General features: G+C 31.6%; 2 protein-coding genes across 2 annotated transcripts; one reads left to right on the top strand and one right to left on the bottom strand.

Annotated features, from left to right (window-relative positions):
• The first annotated feature begins 1,054 nt into the window (after window positions 1-1,054).
• On the top strand, window positions 1,055-12,275 carry LOC123703282 (UDP-glucosyltransferase 2-like). The gene is made up of 4 exons (XM_045651233.1): window positions 1,055-1,888; window positions 8,285-8,504; window positions 11,031-11,250; window positions 11,882-12,275. Exons 1-4 carry the CDS (start codon window positions 1,067-1,069, stop codon window positions 12,159-12,161), a joined length of 1,542 nt encoding a protein of 513 aa, XP_045507189.1. The 5' UTR covers window positions 1,055-1,066; the 3' UTR covers window positions 12,162-12,275.
• Window positions 12,276-16,367: 4,092 nt separating this feature from the next.
• On the bottom strand, window positions 16,368-18,670 carry LOC123703029 (UDP-glucosyltransferase 2-like). Its single transcript, XM_045650899.1, has 4 exons — window positions 17,826-18,670; window positions 17,389-17,608; window positions 16,921-17,140; window positions 16,368-16,644 (listed from the first exon to the last, which is right to left on the bottom strand). Exons 1-4 carry the CDS (start codon window positions 18,666-18,668, stop codon window positions 16,368-16,370), a joined length of 1,560 nt encoding a protein of 519 aa, XP_045506855.1. The 5' UTR covers window positions 18,669-18,670.
• Window positions 18,671-21,819: the final 3,149 nt, after the last annotated feature.

Genomic DNA, 21,819 nt, shown 5'->3' on the forward strand with positions numbered 1-21,819 from the left:
ACGAGCGAAAAGGAAGCACAATCGGACGTTGTCACGTTCAACCACAGTATTACAATATTTCAACTATCGTCAGTAAACCGACTTTACAGACAAGCAATTTTTTACATTTTATAAAAACTCTAAAAACAAACTTTAAAAATGTCCGTGAATAATGTAAACTATATTTTTATTAAAATTATTAGGTACCTATTTAGGATAAGATGCTTTCAAATTTCAATAATATAAAGTACCTTATTATCTATTTTGTACTTGAGATTAAAAATAATATAATTATTCTTATTTGCAATGTATGACTATGCAATAAAATACACTTAATTAATTACTTAGGTACGTAAAAAGTATATATTACAAATGTTAATGTTTATTGTACTTATTTATATACAAGCAGCTTATTCTACAATACCCTAAGGCCTAAAATATTCAAGAAAATGTTCAATGAATAAGCATGTACGTAGTACATATATCTCGGTGATGTATGTATACAAAATATTCCTATTTATTATGTAACATATAATACATTAATTACCTACATGATTTACGATTATTTATTGCACTTATTTTTATATCCAATAACGTCATCAATATTTATGCTATCTAACATCAACCTGTGACCCTTACGAGCCTAGAGATAAAATCCTAAGGGTTTTAACGAACATTTTCACACCTATCTACAAGCTGTGTGAAAGACAATGTTTTTATCAGAGATAATATTATTTTTATATAGGTATAATATCAGAGATATTTTTTTTATTGAGTATACACTTGGTTGCGTTGAGAAATAAATTTGACAGGTACTTTAAATCTCGTTTTAATTTTCACACAAAGAAATAATAAGCCCGTTATATTGTCCTTAATCTGTAATTTCTTTGTACCTTAAAAAAATAATCCAAAAATTCACATAATATAAGTACAATACTTGTAAGGAAGTAAATACTTCACATAAGTGCATAATTACAGCAAACACTAATATTTTTCCTTTTTAATAAAGTAGCGCGACCATATCTCGCGAAACGTCATTGTATATATACAAGAACGTTGAGATTATTACTTTATTTCATTTGCAAACATGTTGCCAACCGCTCTACTATTTATCCTTGTTGCTCAGGCGTACGCAGCACGAATTCTAGTGGTCGTACCAACACCGTCTTTAAGCCATCAAGTAGTGTTTAGACCACTCACACAAGAACTGGCAAAACGCGGTCACGAAGTCGTCATAATAACACCAGATCCAGTATTCACGAATAACAATGCACCAGCAAATCTTACAGAAATTGACGTTCGGGAGGTATCCTATGAAGCGTGGAAAAAGCACTTCCTAACCAACACTGCGATTGGAAAGAAGAATGACTTGATTCACACTGTTGAACTGTTTATCCAGCAATTCGCGAAAATATTAGAAACGCAGTTGCAAACTGAAGATGTTAAGAGAATAATTCGTGGTGAGCGTGGGAACTTCGATCTATTAATCTTGGAAGCAGCAGTACGACCCGCTTTAGTGTTTTCGCATATATTCAAAGTGCCTGTGATTCAAATGAGTTCGTTTGGTGCTATGTTGAACAGCAACAGTATTGTAGGTGCGCCTTCACATCCGTTTTTGTACCCGTGGATTTTGAACCAGAGACTGTACAATTTGACACTATGGGATAAGGTACAGGAACTAACGAACCGTCTGACGATAGAACATATTTACGCTTCATACGAACCGCTAGAGGAAGAGATGTTAAGAAGAGTCGTTGATCCAAATGTGCCATCGTTACACGAATTGAGTAATAATGTGCATCTAATGTTTTATAATAGTCATCCGATTTGGTCGGATCAGCAGCCAGTGCCACCTAATGTAGTGTACGTTGGAGGAATTCATAAGAATCCCAGGAAGGAATTGCCTCAGGTGAGTAAGTAAGAATAGACGTGATTGATTATTTTAATTTAATAAAGTTTTTTGCCGCAGTTACGCAGTCAATGGTTATTGCCATGAGAATTATTTACCTTGGTAAAAAATTTGCGAACTAGCCTCGTCTCCAAGCACATAAATCCCATCGTTTCGAAGAAATAAAGATATAAAACCAATAAATAAACAAACACGTTTACGTATTTGTGATAATAATGATTGATATGATTCATAACTGTATTTTTATACTTTTGCACGATGTTATTGTTTTATACTGAGAGTGTAAATAGTATTAACAATGTAGTTAACAATTACTTCTTATCTTTTTATAAATTGATTGATTAACTGTCCTTGTCCCATTATAAGAATTATATTCAACCCTATACAAACGTAAAATTCACGCGATGAATTTTACTCGTTAGGAATTATCAAAAGAAATTGAATCGATTGTATTACAGAGACGTGTGGCACAGCCTGTGGCCTAAAAATTTGACATTCAATCATTTATTTAATATTTTCGTGAATTTTTTAAGCTTTTTCTCAGCCATTTTACGGCTTTCCATAAAAAAAAACGTCAAATGGATCAATTATTTTATCAACTGTAAAACAATGCACATTATGAATCTATTTATTAATACTATAAAAAGTAAAGGTTTGTATGTATGTATAGTTTTCACGCATAAACTACTGGACCGGTTTTGATGAAATTTGGCACAGACAATCTTTAGACCCTGAGAAAGAGCATAGGCTACCTTTTATTGCGAAATATGTACCACGGGCGAAGCCGGGGCGGACCGCTAGTCTTTAATAACGCGTCCTCTTTTAATCATTTCGATTTAGATTCATAATATTAATATTATGATTCACCTAAGTACTTGACCGTAAAGAAAAATAACAGATGTATACTGCATAATGCATATACCACATACCTACCTATTAAATATTAATATATAATAACTAGCGGTCCGCCCCGGCTTCGCCCGTGGTACATATTAACGTTTTCTCTACATAAGAACCATCCTCGTACTTCAAGGAATATAATAAAAAAAGAATTATCGAAATCGGTTCAGCCGTTCTCGAGTTATGGAATTACAACGAAAAGTGGCATTGATTTTTATATATTAGATACATAGAGATGCGCCGAATAGTGGTTTCACCGAATAACCGAATACCGAATACTATTCGGTTAGAACCTTACCGAACCGAATATTCGGCCGAATTATTCGGTTCAATGTTTTGACGTGTTTTGATGCGTAAACCGGTTCTAACGGGTCGCAAGTAGCTGCCGGCTCGGTGGCGAGCGAGCCTTACCTCACCGCCCGCCATCCGCGTATATCACCCGCGCGTGATGAGTTGTGTTGAGACTTCGCACAAAATATTAAAATTTTTAAATTGTTTAAAAATTTTAATTACCATACATTTAGTATGAAATATGACTATATCAAACATTTAATATGAAAGGTTTTGCTTTGTTATTTGATTTTGTGCTATAATTATTTCGCAAATTTTAATGAAAGTTCATTTAGAGACTGTAAATAGAGCTCGATGTGGAATATAATGGTATTCCAAATCGAGGATGTCGTCTCGAACATTGTATGGGACAATGTATTGGGAGCGTTTCATGTAACATTTTTGGATATTTCTCGTTTTATTTTTAAAAAATTATTATTGTCATTTTACTCATTTATAGGTATAGTACTTTCAATATCAGTTTAAGGTTTTTTGATATCTGTTATAGTTACGGAATAATCGCCTGTGCACACTTAACGATTACACCCTGTATACCTTAGGTTCAAACATTCTTCATAGGATTTCTTTGACTTGTGTATACTGTATAGTATGACATAAATCATTCATAATATGAAGTTATTTATTTAGTTCTATAGCCAAGAAAGTAGAAATACTCATACCGAATATATTCGGCACCTAAACCGAATAATTCGGCCGAATACGAATAGTGAAAAAGATGCCGAATATGCCGAATACCGAATATGTATTCGGTATTCGGCGCATCCCTAATAATACATAAGAGAACATAGGTAGGTACTATTCTTTACTAGATTTCCGCCCGCGGCTTCGCCCGCGTTTGCAAAGGAAACCCGCATAGTTCCCGTTCCCGTGGGATTTCCGGGATAAAAACTATCCTATGTGTTAATCCAAGTTACCCTCTATATGTGTGCTAAATTTCATTGTAATCGGTTCAGTAGTTTTTACGTGAAAGAGTAACAAACATCCATACATCCATACATCCATACAAACTTTCGCATTTATAATATTAGTAGGATTAGTAGGATACGAAGTAACAGTGTAAATTATAATTACATCCTGGTTTATATAAGAAATACTATTATAATGAATTTTGACACGGACTAGTAAAAATAAATTGGAGGTCATATAAAAACATAATTTATAATATAAAAAATTACTGTGATGATCGAACCATACAAAAAACTTTATATAGGTACTTACTTATGTAAGAATTGAGTAATATTCAATATTTAATAAAAACTATATTATGTACCTATTAAAACCTTTTTTAGTAACACAAACTGTACATATACCTACTATACTATATTTATATTTATATATTAATATTATAAAGAGGAAAACTTTGTTTGTTTGTTTGTAATGAATAGGCTCATAAACAACTGGACCGATTTTGATGAAATTTGGCACAGCCAATCTTAAGACCCTGAGAAAGAACATAGGCGACTTTTTATTTCGAAATATGTACCACGGGCGATGCCGGGGCGGACCGCTAGTTCATTATAAAATTTTAAATATCATTCAATAATTTGTTTCCTATTTGCGTGTGTACCTAATTTAAAATTAGGGGGAGTCCGGGAGACCTGAACCGCTTTTTACTAAAAACCCTATAAAATCTGATCAGTGACCTTGAGAGCTTTAATATCTATACCATATGGAAGCCTTATTATCCGGCTAAGATTTTATACCATTTTGAAAATAAAAATTGCAACGAGAAGACAGCAAACTAAGTTGTAATGAAAAATGAGTTTTGATTCAAGTCTCCCCAACCGGTCGCGGTGGGACACTTGAACATAAGGTGCGGGACACTTGCACATACCTTTTTAGAGAGGAGAAATGAAACAAATAAAGCATATTACACATTATTTATGTATTATTTAGACACGTTTTACAGTAACTAGAATATTCATAATCACCTTCTAGACAAATTAATGAAAATAATTAACCAAATGTTTTCAGAGCAACTGCATAACATACCTAATATTCGCTTTTATTATTAATTAAATTCTCGTTTTGAGGTATCTACTGCTAACTAAAAATATGTCTAATAAACTAATTTAAATACATTTTTACTATATAAACTAAGAATAGTTATCAGTCTCAAAGATTAAATGTGGGCAAAATTAACATAGGTTCAATAAGTGGAACTATAATTCAATGAAATTGGCGTAGTCGAATGCTAGTTGCATTTTTTTTATGGTTAAGCCATAGTGCATTTTACTGCAGGTCAATAGGTAACGAAAGAGCAATGTCTCTTTATTAACATTGAAAATCTGGGAGCATTTGTATTGGCTCCCCTTGTCTCGCAAAGGTGTTAACTTTTGTTCACCTAACAGGTAATACCGTCGTAAAATGGTTCTGTCTATCTCATACTTGATTGAAATTTGACGAATAGATTTGCCACTCTTTATTTCTCTGTCTGCACTTTCAATCTCAGACTAAGTAAACGGTTTCCTGTGACGACTACCTTCCTTAGGTTTATACTGAAATGGCATTTTCCTTTCTGAAACAAAACAAAAACTAACTTAAATAGTGCACTGGGAGGGACACAACTGCAAAGGGAGAGTTGAACCAACTGCAGACTGGTTCAACTCTCCCACACCCGACTCAAGGCCATATCTTGATCTTTTCCAACAAATCCACTATCAACTGGAGAATAACACTGAACGTACGACAAAATATGATAGTCTAGAAATGCAATGACGTAGGTGTTTGATACATACCTTCATAAATGCGTGCATAGAAATTAAAATAATAGATCCAAAAAAATTCACTCCGCGACGATGAAAACACTTTTTCGTAACTCACGGTCGAACGCGTCTGTTATCACTCAAAATTTCGAGTTGCTTGTGATTGGCGGATTATGCGCGTTCATTTTTTTGCCATTTGGCGTAATTTGGCGCCTAATTTAAAAAGTTATTGAAAGTGGTTCAACTCTCCCACCTGGGCAAGTCTCCCGGACTCCCCCTATAAGTGGGGTTAATAACAGTAGCAGTTTTTGCAAGTTTTTTTTTTATCACACGTAATTAATAAAATTCGTATTCATTAATCGTATTTTAATATTATTACTTAATTACCCTACTAGCTGTGCCCCGCGGTTTTACCCGCATTCCCCCGCTCCTATTGGTCATAGCGTGATGACTGATAGCCTTTCTCAATAAATGGGCAATCTAACACTAAAAAAATTTTTCAAAGCGATTTGTTATAGAGTAATATTTTGTTTATTTTCATTATTTAGGTATCTATTAAACGCAACTCCATCGCATCGCTCAGTTTCGCGTCAACCTTCAAACTAAACCCTAATAAATAAATATAAAAAAATAATAATCGTTTATTTGTTTCATAACACAGTGTACAATCAGTTTTGCATACAGTAAATATTAATAATTTAGAAGCTTTTAATAAAATTGTCAGAAAGTAGTCTTTGTACCTATACCAAAAAGGAGTACCTTTAAATGCGTTTAACCACTTTTAAATACCTAGTTCAAGTATTAAACTACTTAGTAATAATTATAAATCATTGCAAAAAAACAAAAACAAAGATAATAATGATAGTAATAATCATTGCAAAAAAAAAGATATGCCGAATGACCTTTGAAGAATACCTAGATTCCATCTCGAGACCAGAACTTGAACAACTTTAACAAACAAAAAATAATATAAAGGTTATTTATCGCATACCATAAATAGTTTTGACAAAGGCAAAGGTAAATTGCTTAACTAACAGCAGCATAATCAATTCTAATAGGACTCTTATTTTCGAAATTACCGTAGTGGATATTTCCATCGTATTAATTGGCCTTCTATTCTTAGAGCCAGCGCGCACGAGCAACTTTGTCTCCGCAACTATTTTGTCCCTCCCATCAATTGTATGGGAAGTTGCATCGCTACTCGCTACGTGCGCGCACTTTCATACTAGCCCATGGGTGGGAGAGCCAAAATAGTTGCTCGTGCGCGCTACCCCTTCCAGGCAAACGTAACCAATATAATTGTTTTATGTACTACTTACAACCATGATACTACTAATAATTTTTAAGAATTGCCCCAAAATATGAAAGTAATGCTACTGCGAGTGTCTATTTTACAAGATTTTCCTTTTAGTATGTATGTTATATTATATACTAGCTTAGCGTCTAAATCCTAATAAATTATATACTCAAACCTTCCTCTTGAATCACTCTATCTACGCATAAAAATCCGTATACAATGGGACATAGGACCTAGGGACAGAGGAAGCGACTTTGTTTTATATACTATGTAGTGATGATTTACTGCAAAGCGTTTTCAAAATATACCAATTTGTAAAACTTTCATATAAATGCTATGAAAATGGCAAAATAAAATTCTCATATCTATTAAAATAACGACGTAATTTTATAATTTTTCCCTCTCATTAAATTGTGTGTTTTCAATTGGTCCTATGCATGAATTAGACCCTATTTCGTCCTATAAAACACGGACCAAGGTTCGGACATTTTATTGGTCAGACCCATTTCATGTTTGTATAATTTGCATGTAAATTAACATAAATTTCTACCCAAAACATTAAGGAAATCATTCATGTATACTTAAGAAATAATATATCGTATTAAATATTAAAAATAAAAATGCTAGTCTGTTTCAGAAATAATAGATTTGATTTTATATAAATATCAAATCTATATCAATATAATGGAAGTGAAAATGATGATTCAAATCAGGTTCTTCAATATACTAATAAAACTAAGTACTTATAAATATTAGAATTAATAGTAGTAAACTATAAAATACAAAGTTGCATTTTCCTAACAAATTGTTTCAATATTCTTTTATTTGCTATTTAGTACCATTAATATCTGTTATAGATACCTATCTTCACGACAGAAAATAATATGAAATGAAATGAAACTTTATACAATTTAAAAATTTATTTATTTCGTACCTATATTCGTATTGATGCATATAATATTATGTGATATTGTACTTATGTAATTTTAAATCTTGATATCTACACGCATTACTTGAAAGGTATGAGATATCTACTGCATTTTGTCATATCAATAGTGACAAAATGCAGCTAGTAAATTATCATCTAAAAATGTATGACTACTAGTCTATTAAACTAAATTGATCCTTGTACCCCTGTTCCAGGATTTAAAATCGTATCTCGATTCATCGAAAAATGGTGTCATCTACATGAGCTTCGGGAACAACCTAAAACCTTCCTTGTTACCATTGGAAAAGGTCCAAATGTTGACGAGGATATTTTCTGAACTGCCGCAAAATGTACTGTGGAGATGGGACGTGGATATAGCCAATAAGTCAGCTAATGTGAAGACAATGCAATGGGTTCCACAATCTGACTTGCTGAGTAAGTCTGTGCCAACACAATGGGCAGCGTTGGCCCAATAAAATATGATCGTCGATGTTTCCCGCCATTACGGCGATTATGAATAAACATCTTTAACAATGATGGCCGATCATAGACATGTCACATGGTTATCGACACTATCGTGATTGCATCCACTCCGCACTCGTCCAACGCTGCCCATTGTGAAGAGTTATTTTAGTCATACATTAGTCATAGTTTTAGATAAATATTTATTAACAAACAATAACACAGAACAACAGAACATCACAAAGAAAAAAAATGAGAAAACAATAAACAAAGATGTGCTTCGAGATAATAGTAAGTCAGTTGATATAATGTGCAATAGATGTGAAAGCGTGACTGACAGTAATTAATATTATTAAAGCATCAGCATAATTAAAGATATTGGTTATCCTTTTATAGATTTATAGTAAAATATCTATTCCTACTATTACTTAGTACAAAGCTGAATACTTTCTTTGTTCAAACTAATCTCATAAACTATTCTACCGAATTGAAAGTAAAAAAATAGTACAATGTTAATTAAATAATAATTTCATTGGCCGGAATCGAACCCACTACCGTCCAAGACAGGTTCAATGACCGCTTACATCTAGGTCAATATTATATTTTCCTTGTAAATTGTAATATATTAGATTGATATTGGATAAACGCCAAGATCATAATTGCATACAACGTGACTGCAATTTGAATGCAATAACTTGATTTTTTGATTTCAAAATCCTTTAACTATAATTAAAAAAAAAATATAAATAAGATTCCTTAATAGTAACTGATTTTTATGAATAAAAGTTTACTACGTAGAAATATCTACGAAGACAACTGTTATTACTTAAGATGTTAGCTATCTTGTCCTGTGAGGTTGCTGGTGTTTTACAACTTTTACAAGTAACCCTGTATAGGAACATGTTAAAAATTATTTTTAACAAAAAACAAAACAGCCTTTAAATTGTCCTGTCCTTTGTTTATTCAGAAAAATAAAAAAATTACAAAAAAAATACAGTCATTATGTTGTCATACCATTTTTTCCAAGTCCAATCGACTTGAAAAAACTTAGAGAACTTCATAAACTCGATTTCGTTGTAACATGTTTTTAAACGATTTCCAGCAAAAACTATCATTAAAATATGCGGAAGCAGCATAGGTAATATGTTAGTGACAAAAAGCAATTGTACATTTTGTATTATTAACTCTAGAACAAGCATACTAAAAAGTTACTCTAACTACTAGTACCTACTACCTATATATACCTAGCTATAGTATTTAATATTTGTCGCAAGCTTTGAAGAAGTAAGATTGATCTTAATGATTATGAATTCTATGTATATTTTGCATAGGTACACATGATGTAACATACACTGCATATAGATGTTCAATTAACTTTGTTTAAAAGACGCTTTAACCTATATGGTTTTAAGCATTCCGCTTAGATACAGTCTATTAAAAAATAGGTAGCCTATTTGAATTGCACAGTATCCGAATACATAATTATAATATCAAGCCGGGACGAGATTGCAATAATTGAAAGTTTCAATTTATATTTTAAAATTTACACATTAGCAAAAAGAGTTATCCGAATTACTCTGTGAAATCATAGCTTTATAACTCGCTCTTCAAACAATTTTATATCAACTACTATCGTTTAATAAAGCTTGATTTTACAGATGGTGTAAAATATAAACCCTGAATTTAACTGTAACTACTACACACAAACTAATATCGCTATCAAAAGTTTCTCACTCACCTATATTCAATTTATATCAATGAAAATGATTTCGTATGAACTAAGTACTTTAGTATGAACTAAAGCAAGCAAATTCGAATAACGCTTGTTGTTATCGAAACTTTAACTTTCAACAGCACAATCAAGTCTTGAAGACTTTCACCAATCCTGTAGCCTACTTTTTATCATCATACTGATCACGAAAACAATTATTTACTTTTATGGACATTGAAAATACATGATCAGAAACAAATTACTGGCTGAGACGATCATCATGGCAATAATTTCCTTCATACAATGACTTTTACATTACATACATACTTTACATTATCTACTTGAAATTAAAAAAAATATATGTTTGTGTTGGATCTATTTATCTTATTTTGCACACATTATAGAGTATTATAGAGTAACTAGATTTCCGCCCGCGGCTTCGCCCGCGTTTGCAAAGGAAAACCCGCATAGTTCCCGTTCCCGTGGGATTTCCGGGATAAAAACTATCCTATGTGTTAATCCAAGTTACCCTCTATATGTGTGCTAAAATTAATTGTAATCGGTTCAGTAGTTTTTAGGTGAAATAGTAACAAACATCCATACATCCATACTTACAAACTTTCGCCTTTATAATATATTAAGATCTATTTATATTCACAGCATACAATAAATATTCCTTTTGAGAAAAAGCAGGAGAAGTGACTTGGGTCAACTAGTTGCTAAAAGAAGTTCTCGGCATTACTATCCATGTAATAAATTTACATAAAATTTTATATCTCCTATTCCAGGACATCCAAACGTCAAGTTATTCATCATGCAAGGAGGTCTACAATCCACTGAAGAAGCCATAGATGCTGGAGTACCTCTAATAGGTATACCTATGCTAGCTGACCAATGGTATAATGTAGAGAAATATACATACTTTGGTATAGGTAAAAGACTGGATATGGAGAGGTCTACTGAAGAGGAATTTAGAGCAGCTATCAAAACTGTTCTTGAGGATAAAAGGTTTGTTATTACATATTATATTAAACTAAGTACTTAATACAATCTAGCTAGATACTGATAGTAACTTTAATCAATCGATTTTGTAACATGTATTTCCTAGAAGTGCAATAATAAGTTCGTATCTTCAGTTATCTAGTTTAGAAGATGATTTATAATCTAGACGTAGAAGTGATTTTGAATTTCACTTTTTTAGCATTAATACGTGCGTCGTCTAAGTTTCATCTAATGGAAGAACATAGAGCTCTATCAATTTAAGTGCATGAGTTTGTTTGTTTGTTTGTACGCGCTAATATCGGGAACTATTTGTCCGCTTTAAAAAATCTTTCGATGTTAGATAGCCCATTTATCGAGGAAGGCTAATAGGCTGTAACTATGGAGTTTCTTGCCGGTTCTTCTCCGTAGATACTGCTTTCCGAATCGGTGGTAAATGTTAAAATATGTAATGACGTTTCAAAAGTGCTTCTAAAAGAAGTCTAATTGAATAATTAAATGTTTGAGTTTGAGTTTATATATCATCACGCTAAGACCAACAGGAGCGGAGCAATGCGGGTGAAATTTCGGGGAACAGCTAGTACTAGATAAGTAGGATATCCTCATCTCTATATAACCTACTCATCATATTCTTCCCCAGTTACCGGGAAAATGTGCTAAAGCTCCGAAACCTCCTAAACGATCAGCCTCAAAGCGCTCTAGATCGCGCGGTGTGGTGGACGGAGTACGTGCTGCGGCACGGAGGGGCGAAGCACCTGCGGGCCGCCGCCGCCAACGTGCCCTGGACTCAGTACTATGAAATAGATTTAGTATTGATGTTCCTTGCTGTAATATTTATTTTTATAGGTGTGTTAGGTGCAGTTATATACTATGTATGGAGGATGTTAAACCGTATTAGTGTTAAGGTAAAAAAGGCTTAAGTATAAGTTGTTTTTTGTATTTGTATTTGATTTGTACTCAAAATATGTATACGCGGTTTTGTAAATAATATATTATGTACTTTAAAGTCCTAGCTGTTACAGCAGCTTTATAATGCATGACCAATGATCATATATTTTGTGAAGATATTGTAAATATTTTTTTTTTTTTCATATTTGTCCATTCCAACTTTAGTAATATTATAAGACAAATGTAATATTTTATAGGAATGTTTGATTTAAAGTATTTTATGATGGTGAAGATTTATAAAATAAAGAACGATAAAATACTGTACATAGTTTTAACAATCCTCATTCAACCTCGTAAAGAATCTAAAACTTCCAAGATAAAATATTATAAACCGCCCATATTAAATTTATTTCCATCGTTTTACCAAAATTCCACAAATCCTTAGAATATAAATAAAAGTTTTAATTGCGTCAAGTCTGCGGCTTCCATTTTGAATTTAGATCAAAATATAAATTAAACTAGGCATATCACATACTTACTTGAGGTGAAACAAGATAGAACTATGTTTAAGCCATGATTACGAAATATGTATGTCACAGTCATCTGGTTGAATCTGCTATTTGATTGAATGATTTGCGCGTTCATTAAATGACGACATTTAATTGAATGACTAAAGGACAACTCGTAATTAAATCAAATAGCAGATTCAACCAGATTCAATAATATGCCAAGCATTATATCCGCTCTGTTCAAAAAGCTATGTTACAATCCGCCAGCTGGTTGGACTTTGTTTAATTAACGTTCGGCCTAGTCATTCAATTGAATGTCGTCATCAATAAAGACGCTAAAGTCATTAAACCAAATAGCAGATTCAACCAGATGACGGTGACATGTTCAAAACAGTAATATATCAAAGTCAGATTGAACTAAAACTGAGTTTAGTTTTGCTTTGAAGCTAACAACGAGATAGCGATTTGATTCTACACATTCGAATATACTGACTTCGTAATTGGACAAATTTAATTATGTTTATCGTAATAAATTGTTGTTTCGAATCAAAAAATCATTGATATTGTTTGCTAATCTAGACGTATTTGACCAAAATTATTAGTTAGGTAGCTACTGCTTATTTTGTCTATGGTTTTTACGTATTTTTATTATTTTATATTTATATATTAGTTATATAAATTTATATATTATGTTAAAAACGCTATATTATGGATTTATTTAATGACAGTACTTTCACACCATGTTACACACAGTATAAGAAACAGTTGCCATTTGCCAATATTACCAGAATCAAAATATACTTCATGCTTTATTCTGAATTAAATTGAATCTTAATAATTTCCTCGATTTAAATATAGGGTACATTGATTAAAGAAAGCTGTGATTTAAGACAAAACCGGACGTAGTTACATCGTTAAATATCACATTAATTTTTTTAAAATATTTTTATAATTATTTATTATTAAAGTTCCGAATAAAAATACCAACATAATATTAAGTATAATTATCATCGTGGTGGGCTGTTGAAGTGATATTTATCTCAATCAAACCCGAAATCCAGTACAGGTAAGTAATATAACAGTTTTCGAGCAATTAAGTAAGTATCATTTTAATCTTATCTGATAAAATATATCCATCAGACATCAGACTACAATTAATATTTTCATTTTAATATCTCCTACATAAATTGTAAGAGCAAATTTATTTGTAGAAGTTTTAAACATTCTTAAATTGCATAAATTTTGTTTCTAAAGGTTAATTTAAAATATTTTTATTAATTCGATTGCTTAAAAAAGGTACCTAGTTATCCAAGATTGTTATTTTACCTAATGGGTGACACAAAAACACAATTGCTTCAAATTTATGCACCAAAAAATATTCATTGTTTACTGAAACTTTTAATTAGTTTAATCTATCAATATAACTTTACGATAATTTATTTTATATTTATATATCCTTTATTGCACACATATACAGTTTTACAAAAGCAATATTAAATATGCAATTGGCGATAATAATAATTAAAGTGCAGTATATATGACAATAAGACCACAATTTTGTAATAATATAATACCTGAGCTATAGTTAATTAAGTGTAAACTCTAAGGTGTAAACTGTAAAGGATAAAGTTGCATGCATAAGCAAAATCTATTAATCGTTCATATTAAAAACGATAGGTCGCATAGAAAAAGCTCCAACTTCCGACTCAGGTTGAACTCTTTCTGACAACTGCTGTTGCCTCACCAAGTTTTTAAACTTTCCCAGTTTCTAGGCAAAATTGTAGAAGTTTCCGGGAAACTTCACTGAGGTGTGACAAACTTAAAGAAATGACGTATTGATAGTTGAGAAAAGAGTTGGTTATTATATCCAGTGTTTTAGAACTAGACTGGTATTTTTTATAATTTGTGGAAGTAGGTATGTGTAACCTAATAATTAAGTAGGTATGTGTTTGTTTGTAGTATCTTCGAAATAAAGCTATTACCGATCACACAACCTTAAGGTTATGTGTGAGGTTTTGCCAAGGGTTTTGCATGTTATTGACAGTTTTTTTTTATTTTTGTTATGGCAAGAAGACATAACTATTTGTCAGAATCAAGTTTCTGGAGAGTTTAAATGTCTATCAATGTTGGCATGCAGGTAAACTAATTTATGATGGGGGCTTATAGATAGATATTTATTTATTTTGTTGAATTTTGTACTGATTAGGGATTGAAATCTTGTTGCTACATTTATACATTTGTCATCAGTTCAAACAGTATTTAACCAGTTTTAACATTAGGGTTTACTACTTAGTATTTATACTGTTTAATTATTTACAAAATTAAATCCAATTATTCAATTAATAAATCACACGTTAACCAAACGCACTACTCTTTGTTAAATAAAAGCTATAATAAAAGGCAGTGCTAATAAATCTTTTAATACACCAGCAATGCATTAAACATCGTGTTGGTCAGTAGAATAAAGAAATATTATCTGGCTATGCAATAATTTCCCTTGATTTATATCTCTGTACTAGTCGTGACGTTGGCGCCATTTTTTATTTCAAATAAACACAAGCGAGATTTTTTGTTTGGTGGTTAATAAACACCGACGTTGTTGATAGTTTTTATAAGGTAGGTAATGTAAATACATAATATCCATCCATTCACATATATTTTCACGTTTATACTATCTAGTAAAATAGGATAGAATAACTCAGTCATATATTTATGAAAAATTCACACAACAATTTTATATACTCGGGTTAAATTAACATTGTATTCAAAATAGGGCGGAATTATGCAAATACCTTATGTTAAAAAGCTAATTTATTCATGGCGCATTTGCGATTGCCGTGAGCCTTAATTATTTTACGGTAATTGTACTTCTTAATTACGGAAATTTACTGAAGCTCAGCTTTTTGCCTTAGCGATAGATAAAATGTTTAGTAGTATTGATATTCTCTTTTTGGCTGAATTTGTTCTTCTGATACGAATCTTGATAGACAGGACATGTGGTCTTTTCTATCCTACTAATATTATAAATGTGAAAATTTAGATGTTTGTCACTCTTTCACGAAAAAACTACTTGACGGATTTGGATGAAACTTTTCAGTGATATAGGTTATACATAGGTTATATACATAAAAATAAATAAAGAGCTTTAAAAATGCTTGATTTTGAACCGATTAGAGGTCTTCCTTAACTGGTTTTGATCAACAACACCTTTCTTGTGAAGTCGCTTGCAAGAAGATTAAAATAAATTAAAGTACCTCTCTAGAGTATCGTATTTTCGTTTAAGCACGGACGATATGAAAATGCAAATAAGGTTTCTACATGCAACTACATAAGGGGTATATTAGCATAATTTTGTAAAATTGTGTTATTCTGGACCTCGGTAATGCAATGAGAAAGAATAGTTACAGGTATGCTGACATAAATAACTAGGTAAATGTTTTGTTATTCTTTAGTTTATACCCTATTTCGAACATCATAAATTAATATTATGATTCTTGTAGAAAAATGGAAACTTCGATGAAATAACATCACATTATTATTAAATGATGATGATCCCTGCTGCTGTAATCCTAAATCCTAAGACAGATTATTATCTAGTACGTAAGTATTTTAACTAAATGTAAATTATGTTAATTTATTTATTAACATCTACTTAAGGCAGTAAAATATATATAAATAAATCAATAAATAGGATAGGACTAAATAACAACCACTAGGTACCAACATACATTACAAGATTTTAACTTTATTTGTTCTCAAAATACGCTTCATACATTGGAACATACCATACATCACTATAGTTATAACGACCATAGTACTAGATAAAATAATCATAACTAATTCAATCTCATAATACTGAGTCCATGGCATGTTGGCGGCGGCGGCCCGCAGGTGCTTCGCCCCTCCGTGCCGCAGCACGTACTCCGTCCACCACACGGCGCGATCCACGGCTCTCCACGGCTGATCTCTCGTTAAATTCCTTAATTTTACTATATTATCACGATAACTGTGAAGAAATTTATCATGTGAGTTATTCTTCGTATTGCTAAATATGCTAGTACTTGATTGAAGTGCATTTAAGATTACAAATACGACCGAGTTTACTCCTCTGCTTCATTCTCTGAGTCATATTTCTACCTTAATTTAACATAATATTATGTTAGGCTCTAGTTGTATACAAAAAAAGATGCCAATAACGAATATAAACCATGAGCCATCTTCAGATATTCCCCATAGATCAGCATGTTAGCAATAGAATTAGTTTAAAGTATAACCAACAGACCTTTTATCTTCAAGAACGGATTTAACAGCTGCTCTAAATTCTTCTTCCGTTAACGTTTCAATGTCCAATTGTTTGCCAATATTAAAGTGCTCATATTTTTCAGCATTATACCATTGGTCAGCAATCATGGGTATACCAATCAAAGGTACACCAGCACTTATCGCTTCTTCAGTAGATTGTAAACCTCCTTGAGTTATGAAAAGCTTTACCTTTGGGTGTCCTAAAATAAGTTATATTATAAGTTCTAAAATAATTATAATAAGAACCACGCTATAAGACAGAATTGCGTTTGTATATCTATACACACAGTATCCTTTGCAATGCAGCTAGTTCTATAAACAAATCGAATATTATGTTCCCCTCATCACAAATAATGTTCCTACAACAATAAATTGAGATTAATAGAACAAAAGAATGTCTTCATAAAGCAAGCAGTTTTCAATACACAAAGGTTTCATTTCCACTTACTCAATACATCAGTTTGTGGAACCCATCGCATAATTTTGACGTTATCAGATTTATCGGGAATATCGGTATCCCATCGCCACAGAATATTGTACGGCAATTCGGAAAATATATTTTTGAATATCTGCAACTTATCCTTTGGAAGAAGTGATGGTTTCACGTTGTTCCCAAAACTGATGTAGATAACTCCATTTTTTGATGAATCTAGATATAATTGTAGGTCCTAAAAATAATAAAACACTGCGCTTAATATTGTATTGTTTGGAAAAACGATTTCCCTATATTAACATTTCGAAACTGCTTCTTATTATAAAGAAAAGCATGAAAATATTTTCTTTTATATTTTAATTACTACCTAATTAATTAAAGTTAATTATAATTATTTCATCAATTTGCAATCAATTCAATGAGTTTAACATTTAATGATACTTTTAACTTACCTTAGGAAGTTCTTTTTCAGGTTTTTTATTAATTCCTCCAATGTACACTACATTTGGAGGCACAGGTTGATTATCAGACCAAATCGGATCACTATTATAAAACAACATTTGTACATTTGTACTCAATTCTTGCAAAGATGGTATATTTGGTCCCAAAATATTCCTTAACATTTCTTCTTCGATATTTTCGTAAGCTCGATACATGTTATATATTTGCCAATGTTTCACAAGCTCTTGGACCTTCTCCAAAATGGTTAAATTGTACAATCTTTGGTGTAAATTCCACGGGTATAAAAGCGGGTGTGAAGGTGCACCAACAATATCATTACTGTTTAACATAGCACCAAATGTACTCATTTGTATCACTGGTGCTTTGAATATATGTGAAAAAATAAAAGCTGGGCGCACAGATGCTTCCAAAATCAGCACATCAAAATTACCTAGCTCACCATTTACAAGTCTCTTAACTTGATCACTTTGCAATTGTACTTCAAATGCTTTAGCAAACTGTTGGACAAACAGTTCCACAGATTGTATCAAGTACTTTTTCTTTCCAATAGCTGTGTTGGTCATGAACTTCTTTTTCCATACTTCATAAGAGATATCACAGACATCGATTTCTGTCAAATTCGGTGGGCCATCGTTGTTTTTATACAATGGTTCGGTTGTTATAACGACTACATCATGTCCTCGATCCAGTAATGCTCTTGTGAGAGGTTGGAATACCACTTGATGACTTACTGATGGAGTTGGTACAACCACAAGAATTCGACCTGCATCTACTTTGACTAAAATTATTAATATAAGAGCAGTTATGGTTTTCATACTTGCAGACAGACTCATTAAATCTTTCTTTGTATTCGTACTTATACTTCCTGAATGTAATAAATTATCGATTATATTTACGCTGATTTGTGTCAATAAAATTAACAACTAAGTAAAGAAAAAAATTTGTGCCACTTTAACTGTTACCATTGTTTTCATATTTCCTTCTTCACATGCAGATAAGAAAAAGGATTCAAAATATTTATTATAAATTACTAGAGTACGTTATGTAATTAGTTACCAGTTTCGTTATTATAATAATATTATATTATGTATACTAATATTATAAATGCGAAAGTAACTCTGTCTGTCTGTCTGTTACTCAATCACGCCTTAACTACTGAACCAATTTGCATGAAATTTGGTATAGAGATATTTTGATACCCGAGAAAGGACAAAGGATAGGTTTTATCCCGGAAATCCTACGGGAACGGGTTTTTCTTCGAAAACGCGGGCGAAGCCGCGGGCGGAAAGCTAGTATATTATAATCGTCACAAATTATTATATTTATACACATGTTTAACTCTTTATAATGAAACAATGGGTTTAATTTTTATTTAACCTACTTACATATAAAGAGTGGTTCACGGTTGTCTTGTAATATAATAAACAATCGCTTGTTCAGGCTTTGCACACAATATAAGAAAAATAATAGCTTTATTACTCATAAAGATATTTATTTCTTCTTCATTGTACAATCAGTGTTTTCTTATCAATATCTTATTAAAGTGAAATGTACAAATGCCTTACAAGGCCTGAAGATGTTCTAAGTCATCTTTGCAAGCTATGATACAGTTGCTTTCGAATCAGTCAAGACGTTATTGACTAAAAGGAAACATAGAAACAAACAACATCACATCTTTCCTCTCAATTACTTTCCATAAATCAACCAAACCAACCCTAAAAACATTCCTACAAACCAAATGAATCTGAAAATTGTCTAAACAGCGAGAATTTCGTCCATTTGTCATCCAAAATCCAGCAATTATTTGAGTAATTTGAAAGAAACTTCTAAACTTACTGGCCCTTCATCTTGTTCACGGTATTAGCCGAAATGAGCAAAGTTTTTAGTTGCCTAATTAATTCGCCTGCACGCTATCTCTTGGCTTCTCCTAAAACGCCCGCATTATGCAAAAGAAAAACAGTTGACGCTTGTAAAATTAATTTGGTGGACATTTGCATTTTTTGGATAAGTTCTACTTAATACACGGTACAGGGAATGAAACATCCTTTATGTAAATATGTAGATAATGTAAGGTTTACTTGTTTATGTAAACCTTAATTATCTGCTGTTCGTGTAGTCAAAGTGAATCATTTTGAAAATGGCTCCAATTTATTTGTAATTCATTCATGTGATTTAATACCTACACATTAATATCGTATAATCACCCATAAACAACACAGTAAAATGACATAGGTGAATTAGTTTTTCGTCTTTGGGTTCACGTTCAAACTCAAACCTTCGAATTCTCTTTTTGTAAACTCCCTTGTGTGTAGTTTTTTTTTTTCCATGTCTGCTTCACTGTAGCATAAAGCTCATCCAGTAACATTGACTAACGTGCCGCTACTAAGATCGTGCTCTATCGTTTACAAGATGTGAGCAATTATTGTGTACTGTCTAAGAACAAGGTGGATTTTAATTTTCAGAACAATGTATGAAGAATCATGGAACTTAAACACACTTATACTTACTTATGATTGACTTGACTTACTACTTATGATCTTAAACCACGGATCGGTTAAAAATTAAACATTTGAGACTACATGTAGCTTAGTTTCGTTTTCAAAATTGCAAATTTACAGTTAAAATAATAGGTACAGTAATTTCATGAGGAACTATTTGTATTCTTCTTAAAATTATGAACTTCAATTTGGACATAGCGATTGCCAAAATAAACACAAATTTTTACTTATGCATTTGCGTATTTTTGACCAAAAATGAGCATTTATACACAAACAAACATTATCTCTCTATTACACAACATTTTCTATAAACCAAAATAGATATCCTAGCTAAAAGCCGCAAAAATATGTTTATCTAAATAACCAGATTGAGGATTCATTATAAAAGTTGAAGCACATTAACAGAATCACAGAGCTCGTAAAATAAAAGTTTCTCTGGCAGAATTTGGTTCTAGGGCTGTGTATTAAGTACTTAAAAATAAAAAGTATTCAATGGATATTTTTCAGTATGTCTTGGATGGTTCTTAATAATAAATAATTAGACTGATGCGCAATGTTAACATACCTACTTATTTAAAAGTATAAATATTATTGCATGCTTTCTTTTTTTTATTAGATTATTTTTATGTCTATCGTACGGTACGATAACAATTGAATCAATTATTTTAAATTCATAAAACTTAACACTTTCCTTAATACAAAATCAATTTCTTTCACCATTTACAAAATTGGAATAAAATGCTCTTTATTACAAAAATAACATATGATTCTTAAACACTATTTAAATTAAACCAAATACTTATAAAATAAGTATTTAGATATTATTTAAGTATTGAACCTAATTGTGTCACAAATTTTAGGGTCAATCTAACCAAATAATATGAACAAACAGAATATCTCAAAACATAAATTACATCACAACCCTACAAGGCCAATTTCGTTCCGTTTTCATAATTTGCGCTCATATTTCGAGGTTTCGCGGATACAAATTACTTGAAACGTCCCGAAAACACCTAAAAGTGTGTCACGAAAGTTTCCCCACCGAATTTATTATACCATTTGGTAGTTCTTAAAAACACTATTATTTCAAACGAGTTTCATTTGTTTCAACAACTTCGTATTATTCATGAGGATGTTAATTCAAAATACAAGCCCATAATTTAAATAAAACAGTGTCTTTAAATAAGCATTTTCGTTGGTATTCTAAAATTATAATAAATAGAACGATATTTTGTGGTTCATATTTCTGAACGTATTAGTTACATAGCGACATCTAGTATCAATTTAGGTAAAGCGTATTGTGACTACAAATAAAGATTTTTTTTTACTTACAAAAGCAGATTGATAGAGCAACACGAATCACGAAATTATAAACAAGAGCCACCAAATAATATTATAATGAAATACTTACATAAAAAAAATTATAATTTTTTTAGAAAACTTACTTAGCTGTAAGCTTTTTGTATTTTACACAAAATAAATTAAT

Source organism: Colias croceus, chromosome 25 (assembly GCF_905220415.1).
Source record: "Colias croceus chromosome 25, ilColCroc2.1".
Lineage (NCBI taxonomy): Eukaryota > Metazoa > Arthropoda > Insecta > Lepidoptera > Pieridae > Colias > Colias croceus.